The sequence below is a fragment of the Macrobrachium rosenbergii genome, chromosome 2, assembly GCF_040412425.1.
Source record: "Macrobrachium rosenbergii isolate ZJJX-2024 chromosome 2, ASM4041242v1, whole genome shotgun sequence".
Taxonomy (NCBI): domain Eukaryota; kingdom Metazoa; phylum Arthropoda; class Malacostraca; order Decapoda; family Palaemonidae; genus Macrobrachium; species Macrobrachium rosenbergii.
The window spans coordinates 90,206,946-90,230,423 of NC_089742.1; the positions used below are offsets into that span (position 1 = coordinate 90,206,946).

Sequence of the window (23,478 nt, forward strand, 5' to 3'; positions counted from 1 at the left end):
CAATCGCGAACATACTGGAGGCACCAAAGTATAGGTTGTGCAAACCCCGCACCACCCAACAGGGATGACGCAACACATGGGCGGACCACGCCCACTCCTGAGAGCGAAGAGGCCACAACACCTGAACCACTCAAATCCGGATGTATCAAAACCGCATGAGAATGGGAATCCGGAAATGAAGACCCGGAATCAACCCTGAACCAACATGGATGCCTAGACAGAGGGACAGAGAAAACCTGCCGGAAAGTTGAGAAAGAAGAAGCCGAAGGAGGGAAGAAGGAAAAAGCCGCACTCGGAGTAACCACTGGAGCGCCCAACGCCGACGTTGTACAGATGGAGATGGTCCCAACAGGACCGAAACTCAAAGGAGTATTGAAGGGGAAGTTACGAGGTACCAAACCGAAGGTAACAGAAGAAGGCAGTTACCAACTATCCTGGAGAATGGAAAGGCTGCGGAAACTATCGGTGCTGATACACTGAACGCTGGCGCAGGCGAATCGCTGACTGCCGCAGCACCCGCAAGAATCGCGGATACATAACAGTTAGGAAACTATCGGTGCTGATACACTGAACGCTGGCGCAGGCGAATCGCCGACTGCCATAGCATCCGCAAGAATCGCGGAGGATACATTATAGTTAGGAACCCATAAAGAATGAAACAGGAGTTGCTGACGCCTCTGCAAACACCTGAGAAGCAACTAGACTGGATGCCTGAGAAATTACCGGATTTGTAAAAGGTGATAAGACAACGGATCCGTAAAAGTACCTCTTCCCTTAACCCCGAAGAGAGAGGGGGGGGCCACTGAGCTCTAAAATACAGGGTTGAAGCAAGAAAGCCTTGCTCTGCTGAGTTAAAAGCTAAGAAAACAGGATGCGCAACAAAGACTCCGAGAGCCCTCCAAAGAGCGGACCGAAAAGAAGATTGAGAAGGGCAATGGAAGAAGGCTTAGAAGAAAAAGGGGAAAAACGGGAAATTTCCATAGCGGCCGAAGAGGCCATAGATTTCAAAGATAATAGATTGGTTCTGTTCCCCCAGCCCCTGAATATCTTGATAGACATTATCAAATCAGAAAATTCTTTAAGACATGATCATGAATATTGGAAAAACTCGATCGCCAGAATTACCACCATTGCAAGATGAACAAAATTTTAAACCCCCAAAGGAAAAGGAACCTTCGAAGGAGGAGTATTCCAGGAAAAACAAAAATTCAGAACCAGATACATCAGAAACCAAATCTGAATGACCCTCCACGGATCTGGAAACCTTTGTTGCACAGAGCACAAAGCAGGAAATAAAACCAACAATTGATCTAAATGAGAGACCTAAACCCAAAGAAGACCACACTCAACTACTTTTCCTGAATACTTCCTAATTAGAATTCCTACCGTTTCTGAGTGATTCCTAATTCTAAATCCACCTTAGAACTTACGCTTTTAGAGGGAAGGGGGAAATCTGCTGCCAACACTGCCTGCTCCGTGCCAGGGGGGCCGGCAGATCCTACCTTCGAGGTTTGCGGTTCTCCATGACCCCCGCCACCCTTTAGGGCTGGTTCTGGAACAGGTAGGGGGGCTGAAAAAGAACGATTAGTATCTACAACACTATTACTACTATCCTTATCTCTAGTTTCTTTTAATTCAGTCATAAAGCTAGAAAAATAGACTAGACATACTCAGCTAGTAACTTGTCCTCTAACTTTTTGAATAATTCTTCCATCTGATCTACTGACCAAGACTCGCCGCCTATCTGACTGATACTACACTGTGTCTTCCTACATAAAAACACAAACACAATGTCGATCGTGTTTGAGGGTACTCATCCTACGCTTGCAGAACGTGTAGGGCCGATGAGCGTCAGCATCTCCAGCAGAAGAAGGCTCTGTCATCGAAGATGTAAACAAAGTGGAAGCATCGGCGCTAGCAGACGGCGACGTCTTCTTGTTTGACTTATCCAAACGAGTCCAAAGTCAAAATCGGGAGAGAAGTTCCAAATCCTATCAATAAAGTATCCATCCAAGAGAAAATGCGTTGAAAACGTCCAAATCGTGATCTGATGTCCAAATTCTTGAATGGGGGTCGGGCTAAATGACCAAAGGTTTGCCTGATGCGGGACACACCCACATAGCATGGCGAACAAAAAGCAATTGGGGTATCTCGGCGTCACTCGGCCAGGACTTGCAGCAGTGTTGCCAACGGTACTTCAGGTAACTCATTTGACTGGATTTTCCTGTAAGCGTTGGTAACGCTGACAGTTTATTACCCACTTAGTGGGTAAAAGCTATGGGGATGTAGTTCGGGCTGGTGGGTGACCAGGGCTAATTCAGGTGTTCAGGGAGTGTATTGCAATATAAATACTGTAGCAGGAAACAAGAAAAGAGCATAAATATAAAAAACCAAAATGTAAGCACAATAAAAGAAAATGTCCTTGTACCTGTACTCATCATGTGAACCATTTAAACTGTCACAGCTGCTATATTCAAATCCAAACTCCACGAAATGAAAAAGAAAGCTGAGAGTAGAAAAATACATTTGAAAAATAAGACACTAAAAATATATGAAAAAATATAAAAGAAAGGTTATGAAATACTCAGAGCTGGATTCACGGTAAGCTGACACCAATTTAGTCAATGCTGTCACAGAACCTTCAAGCAATGCAGAAGGCAGGACAGGGTAGGCAGGGCTTGAAGAGTCCATGGAACAGCTGGGAGTAGTGTGGTTAAGCCCTTAGATTTGCCATGAAGCAGGTTTATGTGAAAGTAACAGAGTAGGTCCTGACTTTAGAACGAGTCAGTTGACATTTTTTCTATTTTATATTCCTGGTTAATTACCAGTTAAAGAAAATTATGAAAATTATAATTAAACCCACATTCCATAAAATTTTCTTCAAACACAGGGGTTCATACAAATAATACCAAGCATCTATTAATTTCAGCAATTTGCTCGTATCAGTGGGATTTTCTTGTCTGAATCCTCTATATTCCACATACTACTTTACTGGTTATCTCTATTTCTGCTTGGATGCTGTAACCATGTAACCAGGTTCACCTTCACACACCACCAACCACTGTACTATTTTCTCTTCTGGAACATTCTTTCCACCGAAAAAGAAAAAAAGAAAAACATAGTTCTCAAAACCAATGAAATCCGCAGAGTTTAAAATGGTGTAGCTTCAAGAAGCATTTTATAGAATAACTGGTTTTAATGGCATTAAATATTTAACAGAAAACAACCCCTCAAACATTTTTAAGTTTTCCAATTTTTTGTACATAGTTTGTCAGCATTCACCTTTCAACTAACAATTTTATAATACTTTGCATTTTGTGGAGCTGCTACAACCAGCCTATATTTGCATCAAAATTTTTTACACCAAAACAGTCTGAAAATCTTTTTGTGGCTACCTCTAGCTGGGCATAATATATGATGGTAATTACTGCCTAATGCTACATCCCACTGACGTTTGCTGATGATCTAGTCATTATAACAGACACAGAAGAAGAACTGCAGGAAAGGAGCCCTAGAAATGAAAGGATTGCAAGTGAACATATGAAAGACAGTAATGATTAGTAGTAAAGAAGGATATGAAGAAGTAAACATTCATGTGGAAGATGGTACAGTGCTGAAACAGAACAATAAGTTCAACTACTTGGGATCAGTAATAACAGAGGAGGGAGGTACTGAGAAATCAGTGAGGCAAAGAGTGAAAGAAGCATGGCAAAAATGGAGAGCAGTAACTGGAGTTGTTTTAGGCAAGAAAATGCCATTAAGGCTCAAAATGAAGATTTGTGACAGTTACGTGGCCCGTACTATTATATGGGGCAGAAACTTGAGCACTTAAAGAGGAAAGAACCAAGATGAGGATGGTGAGATGGATTGCTGGAATATCACTACAGTACTGGAAAGGAGGGAGAGTCAAGATGTAAGAAGAATGTGTGGTATATGTAATGTAAAGAAGAAGGCTAGGGAAGCTCGTCTGAGATACTATGGCCATGTAATAAGAAGAGAGGAGGTGGAACAATCAAGAGAGCTAAGAACATGTCACTGATGGGGAGGAGGAGTGTGGGGTGTCAGCGGATCAGATGGATGGATGTGGTGAGGAGGGATATGGATGAGGTGGGACTGAGCAAAGAAGATTGCAAGGAATAGAAATAGATGGAGAAAGCCGACTCGAGTGGCTGACCCTGATATACAGTGGGACTAATAGGTTGAAAGAAGAAGCAGCTACATCCCAATTTCTTTTAAATGTTTCTTTAATGGGACCTTCCCTGGCCATTACGTGTTTTCTGCAATTCACATAGTACTTATTCACAAATGAATAAATTAATTTTCTTGACATAGTTCACACATTACTTGCTAATATCAAAACTATGCATTTTAATTTTCACCATTACATTAATATCACAGTACTCATACTTTTAATTTACCTCCAATGTTCATAAACACTCATTCACATTTTGCAACTGCAGACTTTGTGGAACCATATTTAATCACTGGTAGATGTATTATAATTTTCACCAATACATTCCTATAACAGTACTCAAGGACTTTTAATTTACTTCCAATTTTCTTGTTCACTCATTAACAATTTGCAACTGCAGACTTTGTGGAACCATATTTAATCCACTGGTTAGATGCATTATAATTTTCACCAATAAATTCCAATCAAGGAACTCGAGGACTTTTAACTTACCTCTAATTTTCATGTTTACTCATTCATACTTTGCAACTGCTGACTTTATGGAATCATATTTAATCCACTGGTAGATGCTCTATGACTTTCACCAATACATTCCTATCAAAGTACTCAAGGATTTTTAATTTATCTCTAATTTTCATATTCACTCATTCACACTTTGCAATGCAAACTTTGTGGAACCATACTTGATCCACTGGTTAAAAGAGCTAAATCTACTGTAGGAACTAGTGTATTCTTTTTTCACACACCACCAGTTCACTTGCTGAGTCTGTAACACATGTTGCCTTGATGAATAGCAGTGTATCAGTAGCAGATGCTGTGTGTTGCTGAATAGCAGTGTACAATAATTATCATTCTCATAAAAAGAAGCTATGATAGACACTTTTGGTTATAATTCAAGCAAGGATTTCCCATGTTAAAACAAAATCACAACTACACTTGGATGCCTTCCATGATATTATAAGAGCATTTGGATTCAATGACGCTTCTTCTTTAGGGGCAAGAGCTGTGATTTAGCACAAGCAGCACCTCACCAGACACAAATGAGGCACAGAAAAGTGTCATTCCAGTAAATGTGATTACAGCCATCAGCTTACAGCACCGGAACTACACTGATGACTAAAGCCAAGATTGAAGTTACGCCAATGCCAGGACTTTATACCAGAGCCATGCTAGCAGAAAGACTTCCTACTGGTAATGTACTGACTCATGAATTTGGATCAGATCTGTGCCAGTCAGGATCTATAACCTCAGCTGCACTAGGCAGCCAGAGCCAAAACAAGAGCAATTTAACATACTTATTAGCCCAACTCAAATTACTGTGGCCAAGACCTGGCCATGCTACTGCATAATATGTCATACAGATTACTGAATCCTTGGTCAGACCCATATTGGGACCATGTTCACATCATGACCCAAGACAGCACCCATTACAAGCCAGGGCCACACCAATGCCAAAAAACCTTGACAAGAACCATGCAAGAAGCCACATCAAGATCCAAGCAAACAGATATGGCTATGACCCAAGAAATGATATGCCAATACTAGAAGCTTCACTCAGACCCATGCAAATGGCCATGCCAGCAACCCAAATTTGAAGTCACATCAGACATGTGCCAAGTGGATGACCAGAGCCACATCCAGGCCCACATAAACAGACCTGGCCAAAACTTAACACCAGAGATACGCCAACACCCTGACAGTTTAAAATCCAATGCCAATAATGAAAGCCATAGTCAGAATGGAACCTCTTCATATTCCACTTCTGCTTTGTTGTCTAGTGCTGAAGCTGCCCCAGAAACAGCTCTGACGACTAGAACTAAGACGTGGATAAATTTAGCATGAACTGCACTGTCATCTAAAGCAGCTCTAGTACTCAAGATTACAGCTGCCCCTTCAAAGGAGCTACAAGAAACTTTAGGAGCTCAAGAGGCATCTTAAGATGACAAGAGTTAGATTACACACATAGCTGCAAAAATTGTAGAATGGTCACAAAGTGACCAATAAATTCAAGTGTCCCAGGAGAACATCCATTATCTTGTTCCTCTTGTTCCCAGGCTCCACACATTTATAAGACCCAATTACAGCTTGTTACCAAAATGGAGTGAAAAAAGCAGGTTTTAGGACAATACTGTACATGGTCTTGAATGGCTAATGCTTTCCCGCTGCTCATTTTTCTGTTCTTCTTCCTGAGAAGTCTTCTCCTCTGAAGTATATTAGAAATATTTAGATGTCTAGTCAGATTCCACAATCTTTTAGGGCTGAGAAGGATCTACTCATGAGCATCACTGAAGAAACCTTACAGAGCTGAAACACTGCTACTCATACAAACACATTATTTAAATTGCGAGTTCCTGCCTCACAACTCTCATTGTTTTTTACTGTTCGTGGATCAGATGGTAAAAATGCTAAATCTAATCTAAACTAAATTATCCAGGATAATTTGAGACCACAGAATCAGCAAATAAGTAGAGGGTTTGTATGAAAAAATATATCTTGTCTCTAAATTGTTATACAGTACTTCTCTAGAGGGTTTGTATGAAAAAAATTTATTGTCTTTAAATTGTTATACAGTACTTCTACGCTGAAAGGTAACAGCATTTGTAGTACAATGAATGAGGCTCCTTCTAATGGGGTATGTTCACCTGAAAGACTCAAGAACTCTTCCATCTACTGAGAATTATTTTCCACTAACACTACAACCTCACAAAACTTGGGTAAAATAAGACATACTTTTGAATATGACACAAAACCATTCAAAAATACAAGGAAATACAAACTTCACTTTAAAAATTACTCAATACAACGCAGTGAGAGCTTAAAGGAAATGAAATAAGAAACCTCTTCAGCAGAGCAGTTCTTTGTCTTCATTTAAACACTGATTTGCTAGTTTTTTACTCAGCAGTCCATCAGTAAGGTTATAGTTCATATATAAAAAAATATAACTCGACTTAACAATCAAAGTATTACTTACACATGATATTAGTGTCATGACCAACAAGGTGAGGTCTTGGATAATGAGGTGCACCAGATCCTATCACAGCAGTTGCTCCAGATGATGAGTGGCTGGGAGGATTAGGACGTGGATATGAGTGGGTGCTACCAACTGCCGCTGGTGCTGCTGTTGGAGTCCCTTGAGAAGGGGGTCGTAACGGATTATTGGTGACAGATCCTGTTATGTTACCCAAAGCCCTTCTTTGGAACATCATCACCTGTTCACCACCAGGACCTGAAAGCCAAGGCTCACATTAATGGTCTTTGATATTAACAACATGTGTCAAAGATACTCTTAAACAGCATGAATATGACATGACTCCACCAAGTATAAAGGTTTAAAACTAGATATCTCTTTTATCCTTCAATAAGGCAGTTAATTATTAACTGGGCATAATCTGCCAGTAGCCTATGCATGATTAAACATAAACTTATGGTATATTTTAAGAATTAAAATCATAATCTTACTGCTATTTTGCAGCAGGTATTGACCTTCAGTGCTGGAAGAAGAGACAGTATGAGGAAGGGACACTAAGATAATTTAGGGTCAATAACAATTACCATATGTTGTACCAAAGCTATGGAACAAAGGATTAAAGGTCTGGCATGCCTAGGTAGCGGGATGTTACTAATAGCTCTTTTCAACAGCAGTACTAAAAAAGCAAACATACAGTATTATAAGATAAAAATTAGTTGCATACAAAACTTCAGTTTGACTATATATAGTCTTGCATGATTGTGACAATTATAAACTTAATAATCAAAATAAGTCTTTAAAAGTACAAAAGAGTAACAGACGTAAAACTCACTGAATTTTTGGATTTGAAAATAAATATGTATACATATTCTATGAGTATTTCATAATTAATTCACATCCAAAGTTTAATATCTACTTCTCCTTTGAAAAATACAAACCCTAAAATATCATTAAAATTTTCTCCTACATTAGGTAACACAGTATTTAATTATAATAAAATCTATTACTGATGTAGAAGAAACGCCATGTTTATGTGACAATATTAGATTTGTAGAGTATTTTTGTATCTGATAACAGGTAATTTAGATATTCTTAACATTAATCTTATTGGTATTTTCAAACTTTGATCTAAATTCCAACCCATACCTAAATTAAGTACTGTAAAGACAGATCATTATTATTATTACAGTATCAGTTATAGAATTAAAAGTACAGTCGATACCCGCTTGTTTGCCTTTTCACAGGTTTTTCTGTTGAATGTATTTTTCTATAAATCTCAGAAAATTTGGTAATTTCTGGATTTTTTCATAGAGCAATACTCACTAAGTACTGAATTTTCAGATTATTTTTATGACTAAATACATTTTTATGATAAAAAATGATTTACCAACTTTCAAATATTAACCCTTAAACGCCGAGCCCCTACTTACAAAAGTGTCTGCTGTATGCCAGCGGCGTTCGGGGGTTAGCGCCGAAGCGGGAAGAGAAGTTTTTTACAAAAAATCACAGCATGCTTAGTTTTTACGATTAAGAGTTCATTTTTGGCTCCTTTTTTTCTCATTGCCTGAAGTTTAGTATGCAATCATCAGAAATGCAAAAAAATATCATTATCATATATATAAATATTGGAATATATGACAGCGCGAAAAAAATTTCATATATAATTGTATACAAATCGCGCTGTGAGCAAAATGGTTAAAGCTAATGAGTTTTTCTTTTCGTTGTACAGTATTGTACACTACATTGCAATGATTTTGGTATATAACAAATTGTAAAACGATCAAAGCAACACAGAGAAAATATTATCACAAAATGATGCATGAATTAAACGCAGCAGAGAGTAAAAAAAGTTTTTCAAAAATTCACCATAAATCGAAATATTGTGCTAGAGACTTCCTGTTTGTTCAAAATGAAGGTAATTGATTGAATATTACTAGACTGTAAGTGTTTTAGCTTACAATTGCAGTTTTCGCTCATTTCAGTTGAGTTAAAGTTGACCAAAGGTAGAATTTTTTCTATTTATCGTGATTTATATGAAATTATTTCAAAACTGATAAAAGCTACAACCATGAGTCATTTTTTGTTGTATTCTACATGAAATTGCACATATTTTCATGTATAAAACTTTATGTAACGCCTAATAGAAAACGGTGCAAAAATTACGACAAGGTGACTAAAGAAATCCAGAGATTTTCAGCCAAGTTACCGCAAGCGGAGGTAAGGAAAAAGTTTTTTCAAAAATTCACCATAAATCGAAATATTGTGCTAGAGATTTCTCGTTTGTTGCAAAATGAAGGTAAATAATTGAATGTTACTAGAATGTAAGAGTTTTAGCTTACAATTGCATTTTTCGACCATTTCGGTCGAGTTAAAGTTGACTGTAGGTTTAAATTTTGGCACTTATCGTGATTTATATGAAAATATTTCAAAACTGCTAAACGCTACAACCATGAGTTATTTTGTGTTGTATTCTACATGAAATTGCACACACTTTCATGTATAAAACTTTATGTAACGCCTAATAGAAAACAGTGCAAAAATTACGACAAGGTGACTAAAGAAATTCAGAGATTTTCAGCCGAGTTACCGCGCACAGAGGTAAGGAAAAAGTTTTTTTTTTTTAAATTCACCATAAATCGAAATATTGTGCTAGAGACTTCCTGTTTGTTGCAAAATGAAGGTAAATGATTGAATATTACTAGAATGTAAGAGCTTTAGCTTACTATTGCATTTTTCTACCATTTCGGTTGAGTCAAAGTTGACCGTAGGTTTAAATTTTGGCACTTATCATGATTTATATGAAAATATTTCAAAACTGATAAAAGCTACAACCATGAGTTATATTTTCTTGTATTCTACATGAAATTGCGCACATTTTCACATATAAAACTTTATGTAATGCCTAATAGAAAACTGTGCAAAAATTATGACAAAGTGACTAAAGAATTTCTGAGATTTTCAGCAGAGTTAGGGTGGACGTAAAGAAAAAGTTTTTAAAAAATTCACCATAAATCAAAATATTGTGCTAGAGACTTCTCGTTTGTTGCAAAATGAAGGTAAATGATTGAATATTACTAAAATGTAAGAGGTTTAGCTTACAATTGCATTTTTCAACCATTTTGGTTGAGTCAAAGTTGACTGAAGGTTGAAATTTTGGCACTTATCGTGATTTATATGAAAATATGTCAAAATTGATAAAAGCTACAACCATGAGTTATTTTTCGTTGTATTCTACACGAAAATGTGCACATTTTCATATATAAAACTTCATGTAACTGCTAATAGAAAACAGTGCAAAAATTACGACAAAGTGACTAAAGAATTTCTGAGATTTTCAGCAGAGTTAGGGCGGACGTAAGGAAAAAGTTTTTTTCAAAAATTCACCATAAATCGAAATATTGTGCTAGAGACTTCTCGTTTGTTGCAAAATGAATGAATATTACTAGAATGTAAGAGTTTTAGCTTACAATCACATTTGTCGACCATTTCGGTCGAGTCAAAGTCAACCGAAGGTTGAAATTTTGGTAATTATCATGATTTATATGAAAATATGTCAAATTTGATAAAAGCTACAGCCATGAATTATTTATTGTTGTATTCTACATGAAATTTTGCACATTTTCATATATAAAACTTTACGTAAAGGCTAATAGAAAACGGTGCAAAAATTATGACAAAGTGACTAAAGAATTTCTGAGATTTTCAGCAGAGTTAGCTGATGCTTTCTTTTGGGATAAGAAAGAAATTCGCACATGCGTAGCTGGGTCACGCTTGTAAACAAAACAACAGCGTGATCCGTGAACTCCCAGCATCCCTCAAGGCGTGTGATTTAAAATTTTTTGCAAACGAGGCCTATAAGTATTTTTTCGCGAATATTTAAAAAAACTTTTTGTAGTCGACGTATTTTACGTCCACTTGGCACCCGACAGACAACTTTTGTCAATGTAAAATACGTCCAGTCGGCGTTTAAGGGTTAACATTAATAAGATTAAATAATAGTAATAATAATAATAATAATAATAATAATAATAATAATAATACTGTACCTGTAATAATACAGGTAATAATAAATAACGATTTTCAAATATTAATAAGATTAAATATGATTAAATAATAACAATAATAATGCTGTACCTATAATAATATTAATAAGATTAAATAATAATAAGAAAACAGAAAGAGCGAGAAACAGAAGAGGGAAGAAACAGGATTTTAGCTTTGGCTGGTAAAAACCTGGTTCTCTCCCCTCTATAGGTTCAGGAGGGACCCCTTTATAGTACCCAAGGGACCTCCTTAGAGTGAACCCTGTTGGTAGCTAAGCTCCTAAACTGGTTCTCCCACCTGTTATAGATACGATGCTCAGAAATTATATTTACTGAAATTATATTAAAGTGATAATGAACTGATATTAAAGTGATATTGAAATGATAATAAAGTGTTTTAGAATGATAGTTTAAGGTATATTTGGTTTTTGAACTATTAAAATAGGCAGTTATAAGCATTTTTAGAAGGGTCTTTGGCATTTGAACAATTAAAATACACAGTTGTGAGCATTTTTAGAGGGGTGTGAAGTATTCGCGGATTTTAGCTATTCCCAGAGGGTTGTGGTCCCTATCCCCCACGAATACTAGGGGTTGACTGTATATGTCTTCAGTACACAGACTATTCCATTCCAGAAAGCTGTCTAAATGCCAATCAGTCTAAATACTGAATGAATGTTTCCCATAAAACAGGTTGTGACATAGAAAAAACCTAATTTTGGTAGCCACTGTGAGTCCTCAAAGGACTTACACTCTTATGGTCCCCCCCACTACTCCATAAGGCACACCAACCAAATCTCAAAATATTCTCTTATTGTTGGCTAGGTCAGAGTAGTCCATGTTGGCACAATGAAAGAATATAAAGGATTCAAGATAGGAGGGCTCTATCTCCTGTCCACACAACGACTGCCTTGGCTTTCCTTTATCCTACTCATATAGATGTGACAACAATGTGTATGTTGGCTATCTACCTCATCACACATCAAGTCTGTGCAAGATAAATGTTCACCCCAGTCCCATGCATTTTTCGTCAAGGAAAGTGAGTGGCTTTGAGGATTCACAGCAAATACTTGACATCCCCCCTCTAAAAATGCTTATGCCTGGCTATTTAAACATTTATAACTGCCTATTTTAATAATTCAGGCACCAAATGTGTACCTTAAACTATCACCCTACACAGAATATACCTTAAGCTATCATAAAAAAAAATTCTCTAATATTTCAAAGTCATATTACAACATTACCCTGAAAAATATATGGCTTACAGGTAAATGTGAAGACTATTAAAGTTACCCCTATTTTCAAGTACATCCATTTTCTCTCATACAATATCAAAGCAGTCCCATTTTCTTTGTACAGTACATGGGGAGACCCTGGGAAGTTAATTACTTTTACGGCTGCACACAGGCATTTCGTCACGGGTTTAAAGTATCATTCTCTGGGATGGACACTAGTGCCCATACTACATTCTGGTATGAGGTCTTATAGTCCAATGTGGTCTTATTATTGCTACCAGTTGGAACTCTGGGAGCGAGTAAGCTGTTTCTTATTACCAACTTTGATTGCAATGTGGATCTAGACAACTGATTCAACATTTTTTTAGCTTTAATTTTTTTATTACCCTGGTCCCACAACCTAAGTATTTTTGTGAGAAAATCAACCTTTGCCTGGATAGACTGTGCAGCCTCTCTATCCTCTAGTTTAAAGGACGAGAAAAATTTTTACACATTGCAGCAAATTCCATATCTAGGACAGACCTGAATTCCTCTTGGGAATCATGGATAGCATCTCTGATATGCTAACACTCAGTAGCAAGGTCATCCTTGATACTGTTCATGATTTCCGCCCTGAATTCTTAAAGTACAGCAAGCAGAATTTTCCTATTGGGGAAGCCTGCATGAACTGATTAAGCAAATACAGTCATATCACCACTGCCTCGCAGTATAGAAGTCCAGGATAAATCACTACCCCTTAGAAGGTAAAAACACTTCAGGTTGGGATGACCCTATTAGGGTTGCCTTCAATATCTGATTGCTGCAGGGGAGAGGCAAGATTCTCATCTGAGGTATCTCTCTCATGTAAAGCAGACGACTGTTCCCTCGATCTTCTGGATTCAGAATTAAAATTTTAGTGGCTAATACACTTCATGTCACGTATTTGTGACCTCTCTCCCAAGGATAGACTCTTCATCTCCATCAGAGGAGTTGAAGTTAGAATTACTAGAATCCACCACTTTGAAATACTGGCCCAAATGTGGATTCCGAGGGGGTGACTGCTTCCACAGATCCAGACAAACCAATGGGTCTAATGTCTATTCTGTGGAAGGATCTGTCTTTGACGACTCAATTCGTCCGCAAGAACGTCGAGTCTTCCCAGAATAAAATGCGTTATCACTTGAGTTTCATTCTGGTGCAACCGAAGAAAAATGTCCCTTGCTGCTTTGTACAGGGAAATAGATTGGGTTCCTCCTTGTTTCTTGATGTGTGTCAGTGCTGTCATGTTGTCTGAATGCCCTGCTACTGTCCTCCCCCGTATTTCTGAAGCAAAGCACTGTAGGCCCAGAAATATTGCCTGTAATTCCTTTACTCTGATGTACCAGTTTTGCTGTTCATGGGACCAGGTTCCTGACACTTCTTTCAATCCTAAAAGAGCTCCCCAAACTAGGTTTGCCATGTCTGAAAAGAACACTAGGCTGGGGATCAGATGATGAAGAAATTTCCTGATAGTCTCTTCCTGGAATTCCACCAACGAAGATCCTCCTTGATTTCCGATGTTATCAGGAACACGAATGAGTCCAGAGACTTTTTCCCTGTTCCAGCTGGCTCTGAGGAAGAACTGGAGAGGTCTCAGGTGAAGCCTTTCCAGAGTAACGGATTGTTCCATGGATGAGAGGGTACCTAGAAGACATCCAATGATCGGCCAAGCAACAGTTTAGATTTGGAAATTCTTCCACTGTCTGGAGACACCTTTCTATTCTCTTCGGGATTGGAAAAACCCGAAAAACCCAAGAACTGATCGTCATCCCTAAATAAGGAGTCTCGTGACAAGGCGTCAGGAAGGACTTGTTTCGATTGATGAGAAGGCCCAATTCCTGAGCCAAGATAAGAGTCATGCGAATGTCCTCTGTGCATTGCGCTTTCGAGTGGGAACGCAATAGCCGGTCGTCTAGATATAGAGAGATCTTTATCCCCATCAAGTGAAGTCATTTTGCTAGTGGAGCCAATACCCTGATAAACACTTGCAGAGCTGTTGAGAGGCCTGGTTGTAGAATCCCGGAGAATGAATGTCCTCTACTAGCTCTATAGCCTCTTTCTGAACAAGGGACTTCACCTCTAGCAAGAGAGCAGCAAATCTCTCTGAGCCTGGAGAGTAACCTGTCAATTTGACAGGCTTGCAGATTAGAGGAGGAATGTTCAAAGTGTAGCCCTCCTTCAGGACAGGCACTATCCAAGATTCCCCTCCCTTTTGTTCCCACCGTTCCCAAAAGTGAAGGAGCCGCGCTCCTATCTGAATACGGAGGACTATGTTTTCATTTCATGGGGTAAGACTTTGAAGAGGACTTCTTGATGGAACACAGTGGGAAATGGCTATAAGTTCTTGTCCTAATCTAGGATCTAGAACGGGAGCTCCAAAAGGGAGTAGGTTGCAGTGGAGATGAAGATCTGGGAGGAAGAGCCGAAGAATCCTTTAGGCATCTCGTAGATTGAGTGAGGAGATCCTGAGTGTTCTTTTTCTGCAGGTCAGAGGCGATGTTCAGTACTGTAGCCTGTGGAAAAAAATACGTCTTGTACAAGGGGAGAATGGCAGGGCAGATCTCTGAGACGGAGTGACGCCTTTTGAAGTAAAAGAGCATCAAAGATCCTTCTTCTTAAGAATACCCATGGCGTACAGACTGGGTAACTCCTGCGTACTATCACAAACGCCTCTGTCAATACAGGAAAGTACTTGCAAGAGATTCAACGAGATCTCTTGAGGTAACAAAAAGCACTTTCTAAGTTTGCGTACCAGAGCGCCCATTGCCCAGTCAAGGAAGCTCATCATTTCAAACACCTTAAAAATATTTTTAAGAAGGTGCACAAGTTCCACGGCCGAGAACATAATTTTCTACTTCCTCCAGTGCCTTCTTAGTTGAAGAGGGAATAGCTGGCGAAAAGCAGCTTGGATAAGTTGCTAGCAGGAACTTCAACAGCACCAAGTATGCCGATGATGGCACATCATGATTGGGAACAACCTCTTCCTCAGAAGAGACACGAGAAAGCGATAAGTCCGCTGTCGTCTGAGCTGTAGGAGGAGCCTTCTGAAGCAAACTGAGAATATTATCCAGTTTGCTCTGAATCGGGTCAGTTGGAGGAGGAACAATGTCCGAGACGGCACTATTGTACTAAGAAGCGGTGGAGGAGCGGGCGCCAATGGGCACTCGGGAATTGTGGAGACAAGAGCCCGTAGCAAAACTTGTTGAAGAACAGGCGCCAATAGGCGCTCGAGGGGCGCTGTGGAGACGGGATCTAGTAGCGAAACTTGTTGAAGAACGGGCGCTAATGGGCGTTGTGGTGACGGGAGTCAGTAGCAAAACTTGTTGATGAATGAGTGCCAGTGGGCACTCAATCGCAAATGGGAGTTTGGGCGCTTCGACACTATTTGCTGGTGTAGCTGATTGTAGAGATGGAGGTGCTGGGTGCACAACTCCTGATGCAGTAGCTCCTTTTACTTGACGACGAACGTCTCTGCGCCACAAGGCGCCAATTTACGACCATCGTCAGAAGAAGCAGAAGAGAATTGTTCCAGGGTATCCCCTAGCCCTTCGTTGGCTGAGTCGGTTGAGCTTCAGACTGTCACTCGATGGGCCGGAGTTCAATTCCCCGGCCAGCTGATGAAGAGTTAGAGGAATTTATTTCTGGTGATAGAAATTCATTTCTCGCTATAATGTGGTTCGGATTCCACAATAAGCTGTAGATCCCGTTGCTAAGTAACCAATTGGTTCTTAGCCACGTAAAATAAGTCTAATCCTTCGGGCCAGCCCTAGGAGAGCTGTTAATCAGCTCAGTGGTCTGGTAAAACTACGGTATACTTTTTTCCGGGGTATCCCAGTGATTACAAGATGGGCGAGCTGAATCCTTGCCCTTCTTACAAGGAACAGGGGAAGAAATCTCAAACTCCAATGCACGCCACTTTAGCAGGCGTGACTTGTCCGCATAGCGCCTGGGACAGCTGGAGGACATACAGTGAGCACTCACTTGAAGGCCTTTCCAATGACCTTTGGTTGCAGTCTGGGATTCATCAACAGACTGAACCAAGGGGGCGACTGCTCGGGGGCAGACCCCACTGACTTCCCTTAGGCTGCCAGTATGACTCCTCCCGGGTGCTGAGGAGTATGACAGGGACCTTGGCCTAGGAGAATCGGCAGGCCAAACAGCCACCTCCTCCACTACCACTGCAATTGCAGTGGGGGCCACGAGGCACTCTGACTCACTTTCAGACTGAACTGAGGGGGCGACTGCTTGGGGGCAGACCCCACCAACCTCCCTTAGGCTGCCAGTTTGCCTCTTCTCAGGTGCTAGGGAGTATGACAGGGACCTTTGGCTTAGGAGAATCGGCGGGCCGAACAGCCACCTCCTCCACTACCACTGCACTTGCACTGGGCGCCACGGGGCGCTCTGACTTGCTTTTATCTATAAACACTTTCACCGATGACGCTAATTTAGTGATCAATTGCACAATCAATTCAAAGCGAGTGTCGATTTTCGACTCCAGACTAGCGATGGTGATGGGGGTCGGAAATATGAGAGCCAGGTAAAGGAGATGGTTGCACAAATGGAGATGGAATGGGATTGGAAGAAATTACAGGTGTGATTGCATCCGAATTAGTGGATGAATCCTGACTAGATAAAATCTTTACTAGATTCCTTAGCAATAGCTTTCATCTTCCTATCTCTAGCTAGTTTCTGAGATGTGCATCAAAAGTCTTCCACTTCTTCATTCATTACACTCCTCACAACGTAAATCTACTGAACATGTTTGTCTCCTACATGGAACACAAACAGTGTGCAATCGTAAGATTCTCAGTTAGTCTAGTATTGCAGCTTGCTGCAATACCTAATGTTAGCACTACTAATGTCAAGACATCCTAGAAGTCTAATACAAGTCCAAAAAACGGGCAGAGTCGTCAATCAATAATCAAAATTCGCCTAACACTATCTTAATTATGCCGAAAGGCTACGAAATTAAATACTTCACCAACTGAAGATAAGTCAAACAACAAGCAAAGTAAAATTCCAAAATTTGAGCTGCTGCCAACTACAGTCCTTCAACCACAGCCGGCAGAAACAAATTGAAGCTCTTTGCCATGTTGTACCTTCTCTTACACCCGAAAGTGGGCGGGACATGTCGCCATAACCATAACAGACTAGCGGACCTGCAATTTCAAAATTTTGAGTTGCCGGTTAAAAGAAACTGATGTAATTACTGGGTAAGTTACTTATGTAAAAATGATAATTACATCATGAGAAGAAATTTGTAGGGTGAATGGTAATGCAATTTTCCAAGTGGGGGAAGTGGTGGCTATATGATTTGCCAGCAGCACTTAACATAAATGTTTTCTTCCCAAGCTGAGGTGCAATCGGTGGGAGACGAAAGAAAGAAAGCAGTCAGTCAGTTCTCACAGCCAAGGTAACAGCTGGACCTCTCACCGGACTTATGTATTGGCCTCGCTACGATACATTTCTCGTGTAGAAGCAGTTCTGCTTCTACACGTTGGTACTGGGAATACTTTTGGCAGAAATATATTCATCAGTACTACTTCAACTTTTGGTATCAACTTCTGGACAGTCGTGAGAATTCTCAAGGAACTTTTGTCTTTCGAAGGCTCCTCCAATAATTTTCATCTGCGTTCCCTTATCTCACGCCTTTCTGACAACGCCATCCTTCGTTGAATGCTATCAGCATTTTATGTTCATTTTATGAAGTCACGCTCTTGGAGACTTATTTTAATGTAAGATATTATATGTGTTTATGTTTAAGCTGCTTAGCTGGTTATTTTAGTTAACAGGTTCCCAATATTGAACAAGTTTTCATTTTTACAGGTTCGTATCTCCAGACCTTATCAATTTTTAAACTCAGTACTTTCTTTGATCCACGAATCACTCAAGGGGCTTATATACGTATCCTGAAATTATGTATAAATAAGATTCAACTAAGTGTTAAGAAGAATTTCTTCGGTATTATCCTTTATGAATGGGTGTTTCGAACTTGCGTAAAAAAGTGTTTGGTCCTTTCACCCAATCTCTGGTATTCAGAACATGATAAATGGTGACCTCGAAGGATACATAAGCATTATTGAGCAGCTGAGGATTATAAGAGTATGATTTCATAATTCAGATATCAAATTTTGGTTTTGTTCAGTGACTAATGCTAATAATTGCAGCTCTATTAGTTTTATTGAGTTTGTTATTTAATAACTCAACTATTCTTTTCATTGGATGTTATCCTACAATAGCAATTCAGTTGTCACTTTCAGAACTTATGAGGTTAGGCAGGGAATTAGGATTGGAGGAGGATAGATTAGCTGAATTGTGAAAAGTCAACAAGACTTGGAAAGAGAAGCCAGGTTAGCAAGAAGGGTAAAGTTGGAAATGTCAATTCAACTTGAAAAACTAAAACAAGAGAACTCTACACAGTACTTCACAGACTGGGAATAAGCTCGATAGTTGTTCAAGCAAGCTTATCCCTAAGTTTAATGAATCTGAAGTGGGTAAATTTTTTTTAATACAGATACAACATTTATAAAATATTTTTAAATTTCGCACAGGAGCAGGCAGCAGTATACAACCAGGCAGCAAGAGAGACCAAATTACATTAGACCAACTTCTTTTCCTCCATCTCTTTATCCCATCTTCTAGTTAAAAAAGTAAAAGAGAATGATAAAAGTATTGTTAGTAACGTTATACTCTTGCGTAAATGCGTACAGCCATAAACAACCAAACAAGAAACTGTTGTTTTGCTATCACTGAATCGGATAACAACAGCCCTTTTCCTTGTATTTCAACCATCATACGGCAGTTAACCATTATCGTAGTTATAGTGCAAAATGACGTTAAGTAGAGTAGGACCGATATATTTTTACATTATACCCTTATTCGGTATGGATAAAAGATCGGCAAGGAAATATACTGCTAAATTTAAGCTGCAAGTTTTCTCAGCTGAAGCTGAGAAAACAATGTTCAAGTTGCTAATGACTATAAATCATCATGCAACGGCAATATGGATGAAACTCATCCATAACTAAAATAGGAGAGAAAGTACAGCACTTTAATCAAAACTACTGGGCATCAAAGAACACATTACTGCTATTTGTATGCCAATAAATGATAAATACATAAAGCTAGTATTATCATAAATCAAGTGCAAATGCAAACAGAATCTTTATTTTTTTTTACAGAAAACAAACACTCCCAAACGGCCAATGTCATCTCTTAATGAAAAAAAATAGCTAAATTAATTTCACAATGATATGTATTAAAGTTATATTTCGACTTGAAAAGACTTCGTATAACGAAAAATAAACTTGCCCCGTATAAATAAAGTATCTAGATATTCATTTACTCTAACTAGAAGCAAAAGCGCTCTGAACTGAGTTAAATACGGCAAAATAAACTTGCCGCACAATTGATTTCCAAACCAAAACATTGATTGCTATGATCGCAATTTATAATACAAAAGCCGTAAAAGAATATATACAATATTATTGGATACAGTGAATTAAAGCATAACATTTTAAAAGATCCATGGAAAAGATGCATACTCATTATGTTGATGTTTGTATAATATGACATGAGAATATAGAGTACGGTATAATGTAGGCTAGGCTACCGTACACGTATACGATATACCATAGTGTAGGCTATGCTAATTCTTGTTTGTTATTCAATTCCTCTTTGTATCGAATAATCATAATTCACTCTGCATGAACCTCCAGAATTAACTGATATTAATAATTACTGTACCATCTATGTATAGAGTATACTTTACTGTACAGTGTAGGCTAGGCTACCATATTTGTATACATGATACTGAATACCCTAGTGTAGGCTAAGCTGTATTCGAGATACTTTTTTCCAGCAAACAATGGTTTTTTTTTTTTTTGGAACTTACCCTATTGTAAGTAGGATAATACCTGTATAAGCATTTTTAGTTTTTTGTGTGTGCTTGAACTATCAAAATAGGCAGTTCTAAGTGTTTTTAAAAGGGTTCTAAGTATTCGCGGGTTTTAACTATTCGCAGGGGGATGTGGTATGCATCCCCCGCAAATATGGGCGGTTTACTGTACACACACACACACACACACACACACACACATATATATATATAATATATATATATATATGAGAGAGAAATTAATGCTTGAAATTCTATCTGCTAATCACATCATCTTAAAAATGCCCGTAACATAATTCTTTTCCCCTAGAATAAAGTACTCGTCATCCCTTGGGCGAAGGACAAGAACTCAGGACTACAGTGACGCCTTAGCCCACAAAGCCAACAAGTGAGGTATAAGCTATTACCGACCCTTGCCTGAGTTCTTGTCCTTCGCTGATTCGAGCCCACAGGACGACGAACTTATTATCAACTAAAAAATTCCCCTTCGGTAACATATATGAAAATATATTATTTCCGAGGTAGAGCAAATTGGATATTAAAGGACGTTTGTAGCTTAATGCTTGTATATGAATCATGGTGATGTGATAAAATTTCATTCATAATATGGCTACGTGCGACAAACGCACTACAAAGTTAGCATGGCAGAGGTGGGTTGATACTGATTCTAAATACAAAAACACAAGTTCGACGGTGATTTGTAGGCGAGGGTCGGTAATAACTTATACCTCACTTGTTGGCTTTGTGGGCTAAGGTGTCACTGTAGTCCTGAGTTCTTGTCCTTCGCTGGTTCGAGCCCACGGGACGATGAACTTATTATCAACTAAAAATTCCCTTGGTAACATACATGAAAATATATTATTTCCGAGGTAGAGCGAATTGGATATTAAAGGACGTTTGTAGCTTAATGCTTGTACATGAATCACGGTGATGTGATAAAATTTCATTCATAATATGGCTACATGCGACAAACGCACTACAAGGTTAGCATGGCTGAGGTGGGTTGATACTGATACTAAATACAAATACACAAGTTCGACGGTGATTTGTAGGCGAGGGTCGGTAATAACTTATACCTCACTTGTTGGCTTTGTGGGCTAAGGTGTCACTGTAGTCCTGAGTTCTGGTCCTTCGCTGGTTTGAGCCCACGGGAAAACGAACTTATTATCAACTAAAAAATTCCCCTTCGGTAACATATATGAAAATATATTATTTCTGAGGTAGAGCGAATTGGATATTAAAGGACGTTTGTAGCTTAATGCTTGTATATGAATCACGGTGATGTGATAAAATTTCATTCATAATATGGCTACGTGCGACAAACGCACTACAAGGTTAGCATGGCAGAGGTAGGTTGATACTGATTCTAAATACAAATAAACCAAGTTCGACGGTGATTTGTAGGCGAGGGTTGGTAATAACTTATACCTCACTTGTTGGATTTGCGGGCAAAGGTGTCACTGTAGTCCTGAGTTCTTGTCCTTCGCTGGTTCGAGCCCATAGGACGACGAACTTATTATCAACTAAAAAATTCCCCTTCGGTAACATATATGAAAATATATTATTTCCGAGGTAGAGCGAATGGATATTAAAGGCGTTTGTAGCTTAATGCTTGTATATGAATCACGGTGATGTGATAAAATTTCATTCATAATATGGCTACGTGCGACAAACACACTACAAGGTTAGCATGGCAGAGGTGGGTTGATACTGATTCTAAATACAAATACACAAGTTTGACAGTGATTTGTAGGCAAGGGTCGGTAATAATTTATACCTCACTTGTTGGCTTTGTGGGCTAAGGGGTCATTGTAATCCTGAGTTCTTGTCCTTCACTGGTTCGAGCCCACGGGACGACGAACTTATTATCAACTAAAAACTTCCCCTTCGGTAACATATATGAAAATATATTATTTCCGAGGTAGAGTAAATTGGATATTAAAGGACGTTTGTAGCTTAATGCTTGTATATGAATCACGGTGATGTGATAAAATTTCATTCATAATATGGCTACGTGCGACAAACGCACTACAAGGTTAACATGACAGAGGTAGGTTGATACTGATTCTAAATACAAATACACAAGTTCGACGGTGATTTGTAGGCGAGGGTCGGTAATAACTTATATCTCACTTGTTGGCTTTGTGGGCTAAGGCATCACTGTAGTCCTGAGTTCTTGTCCTTCGCTGGTTCGAGCCCACGGGACGACGAACTTATTATCAACTAAAAATTCCCCTTGGTAACATATATGAAAATATATTATTTCCGAGGTAGAGCGAATTGGATATTAAAGGACGTTTGTAGCTTAATGCTTGTATATGAATCACGGTGATGTGATAAATTTCATTCATAATATGGCTATGTGCAACAAACGCACTGCAAGGTTAGCATGGCAGAGGTGGGTTGATACTGATTCTAAATACAAATACCCAAGCTCGACGGTGATTTGTAGGCGAGGGTCGGTAATAACTTATACCTCACTTGTTGGCTTTGTGGGCTAAGGTTTCACTGTAGTCCTGAATTCTTGTTCTTCGCTGGTTCGAGCCCATGGGACGACGAACTTATTATCAACTAAAAAATTCCCCTTGGTAACATATATGAAAATATATTATTTCCGAGGTAGAGCGAATTGGATATTAAAGGACGTTTGTAGCTTAATGCTTATATATATATATATATATATATATATATATATATATATATATATATATATATATATATATATATATATATATATATATAAATATATATATATATATATATATATATATATATATATATATATATATATATATATATATATATATATATATATATATATATATATATATATATATATATATATATATATATATATATATATATATATATATATATATATATATATATATATATATATATATATATATATATATATATATATATATATCACTTGCTTCAGAAAGGTGGTTGAGTGCCAATATGTTTGAGTACCAAAATCTTATCAATAAGCAATAAAGTAAATTAGATAAATAGATTCCGGATCTCCCCAAAAATACATAAAATAAAAGCATTATATAACTTGAAGACAGCATTAGAAAGTGAAGAAGAGACTGGAATATCTCTTTCAGAAATGGGGGGGATATATT

The 23,478-nt window shown here is 38.5% G+C and overlaps 1 protein-coding gene across 1 annotated transcript in view; it reads right to left on the bottom strand.

Annotated features, from left to right (window-relative positions):
- The window catches only part of LOC136849124 (PAX-interacting protein 1-like), a 408,835-nt gene that overhangs the window by 211,448 nt on the left and 173,909 nt on the right, over positions 1–23,478 (bottom strand). The window contains 1 exon segment of the mRNA XM_067122120.1: positions 7,164–7,418. Within this exon segment, the coding sequence (XP_066978221.1) occupies positions 7,164–7,418 (255 nt within the window).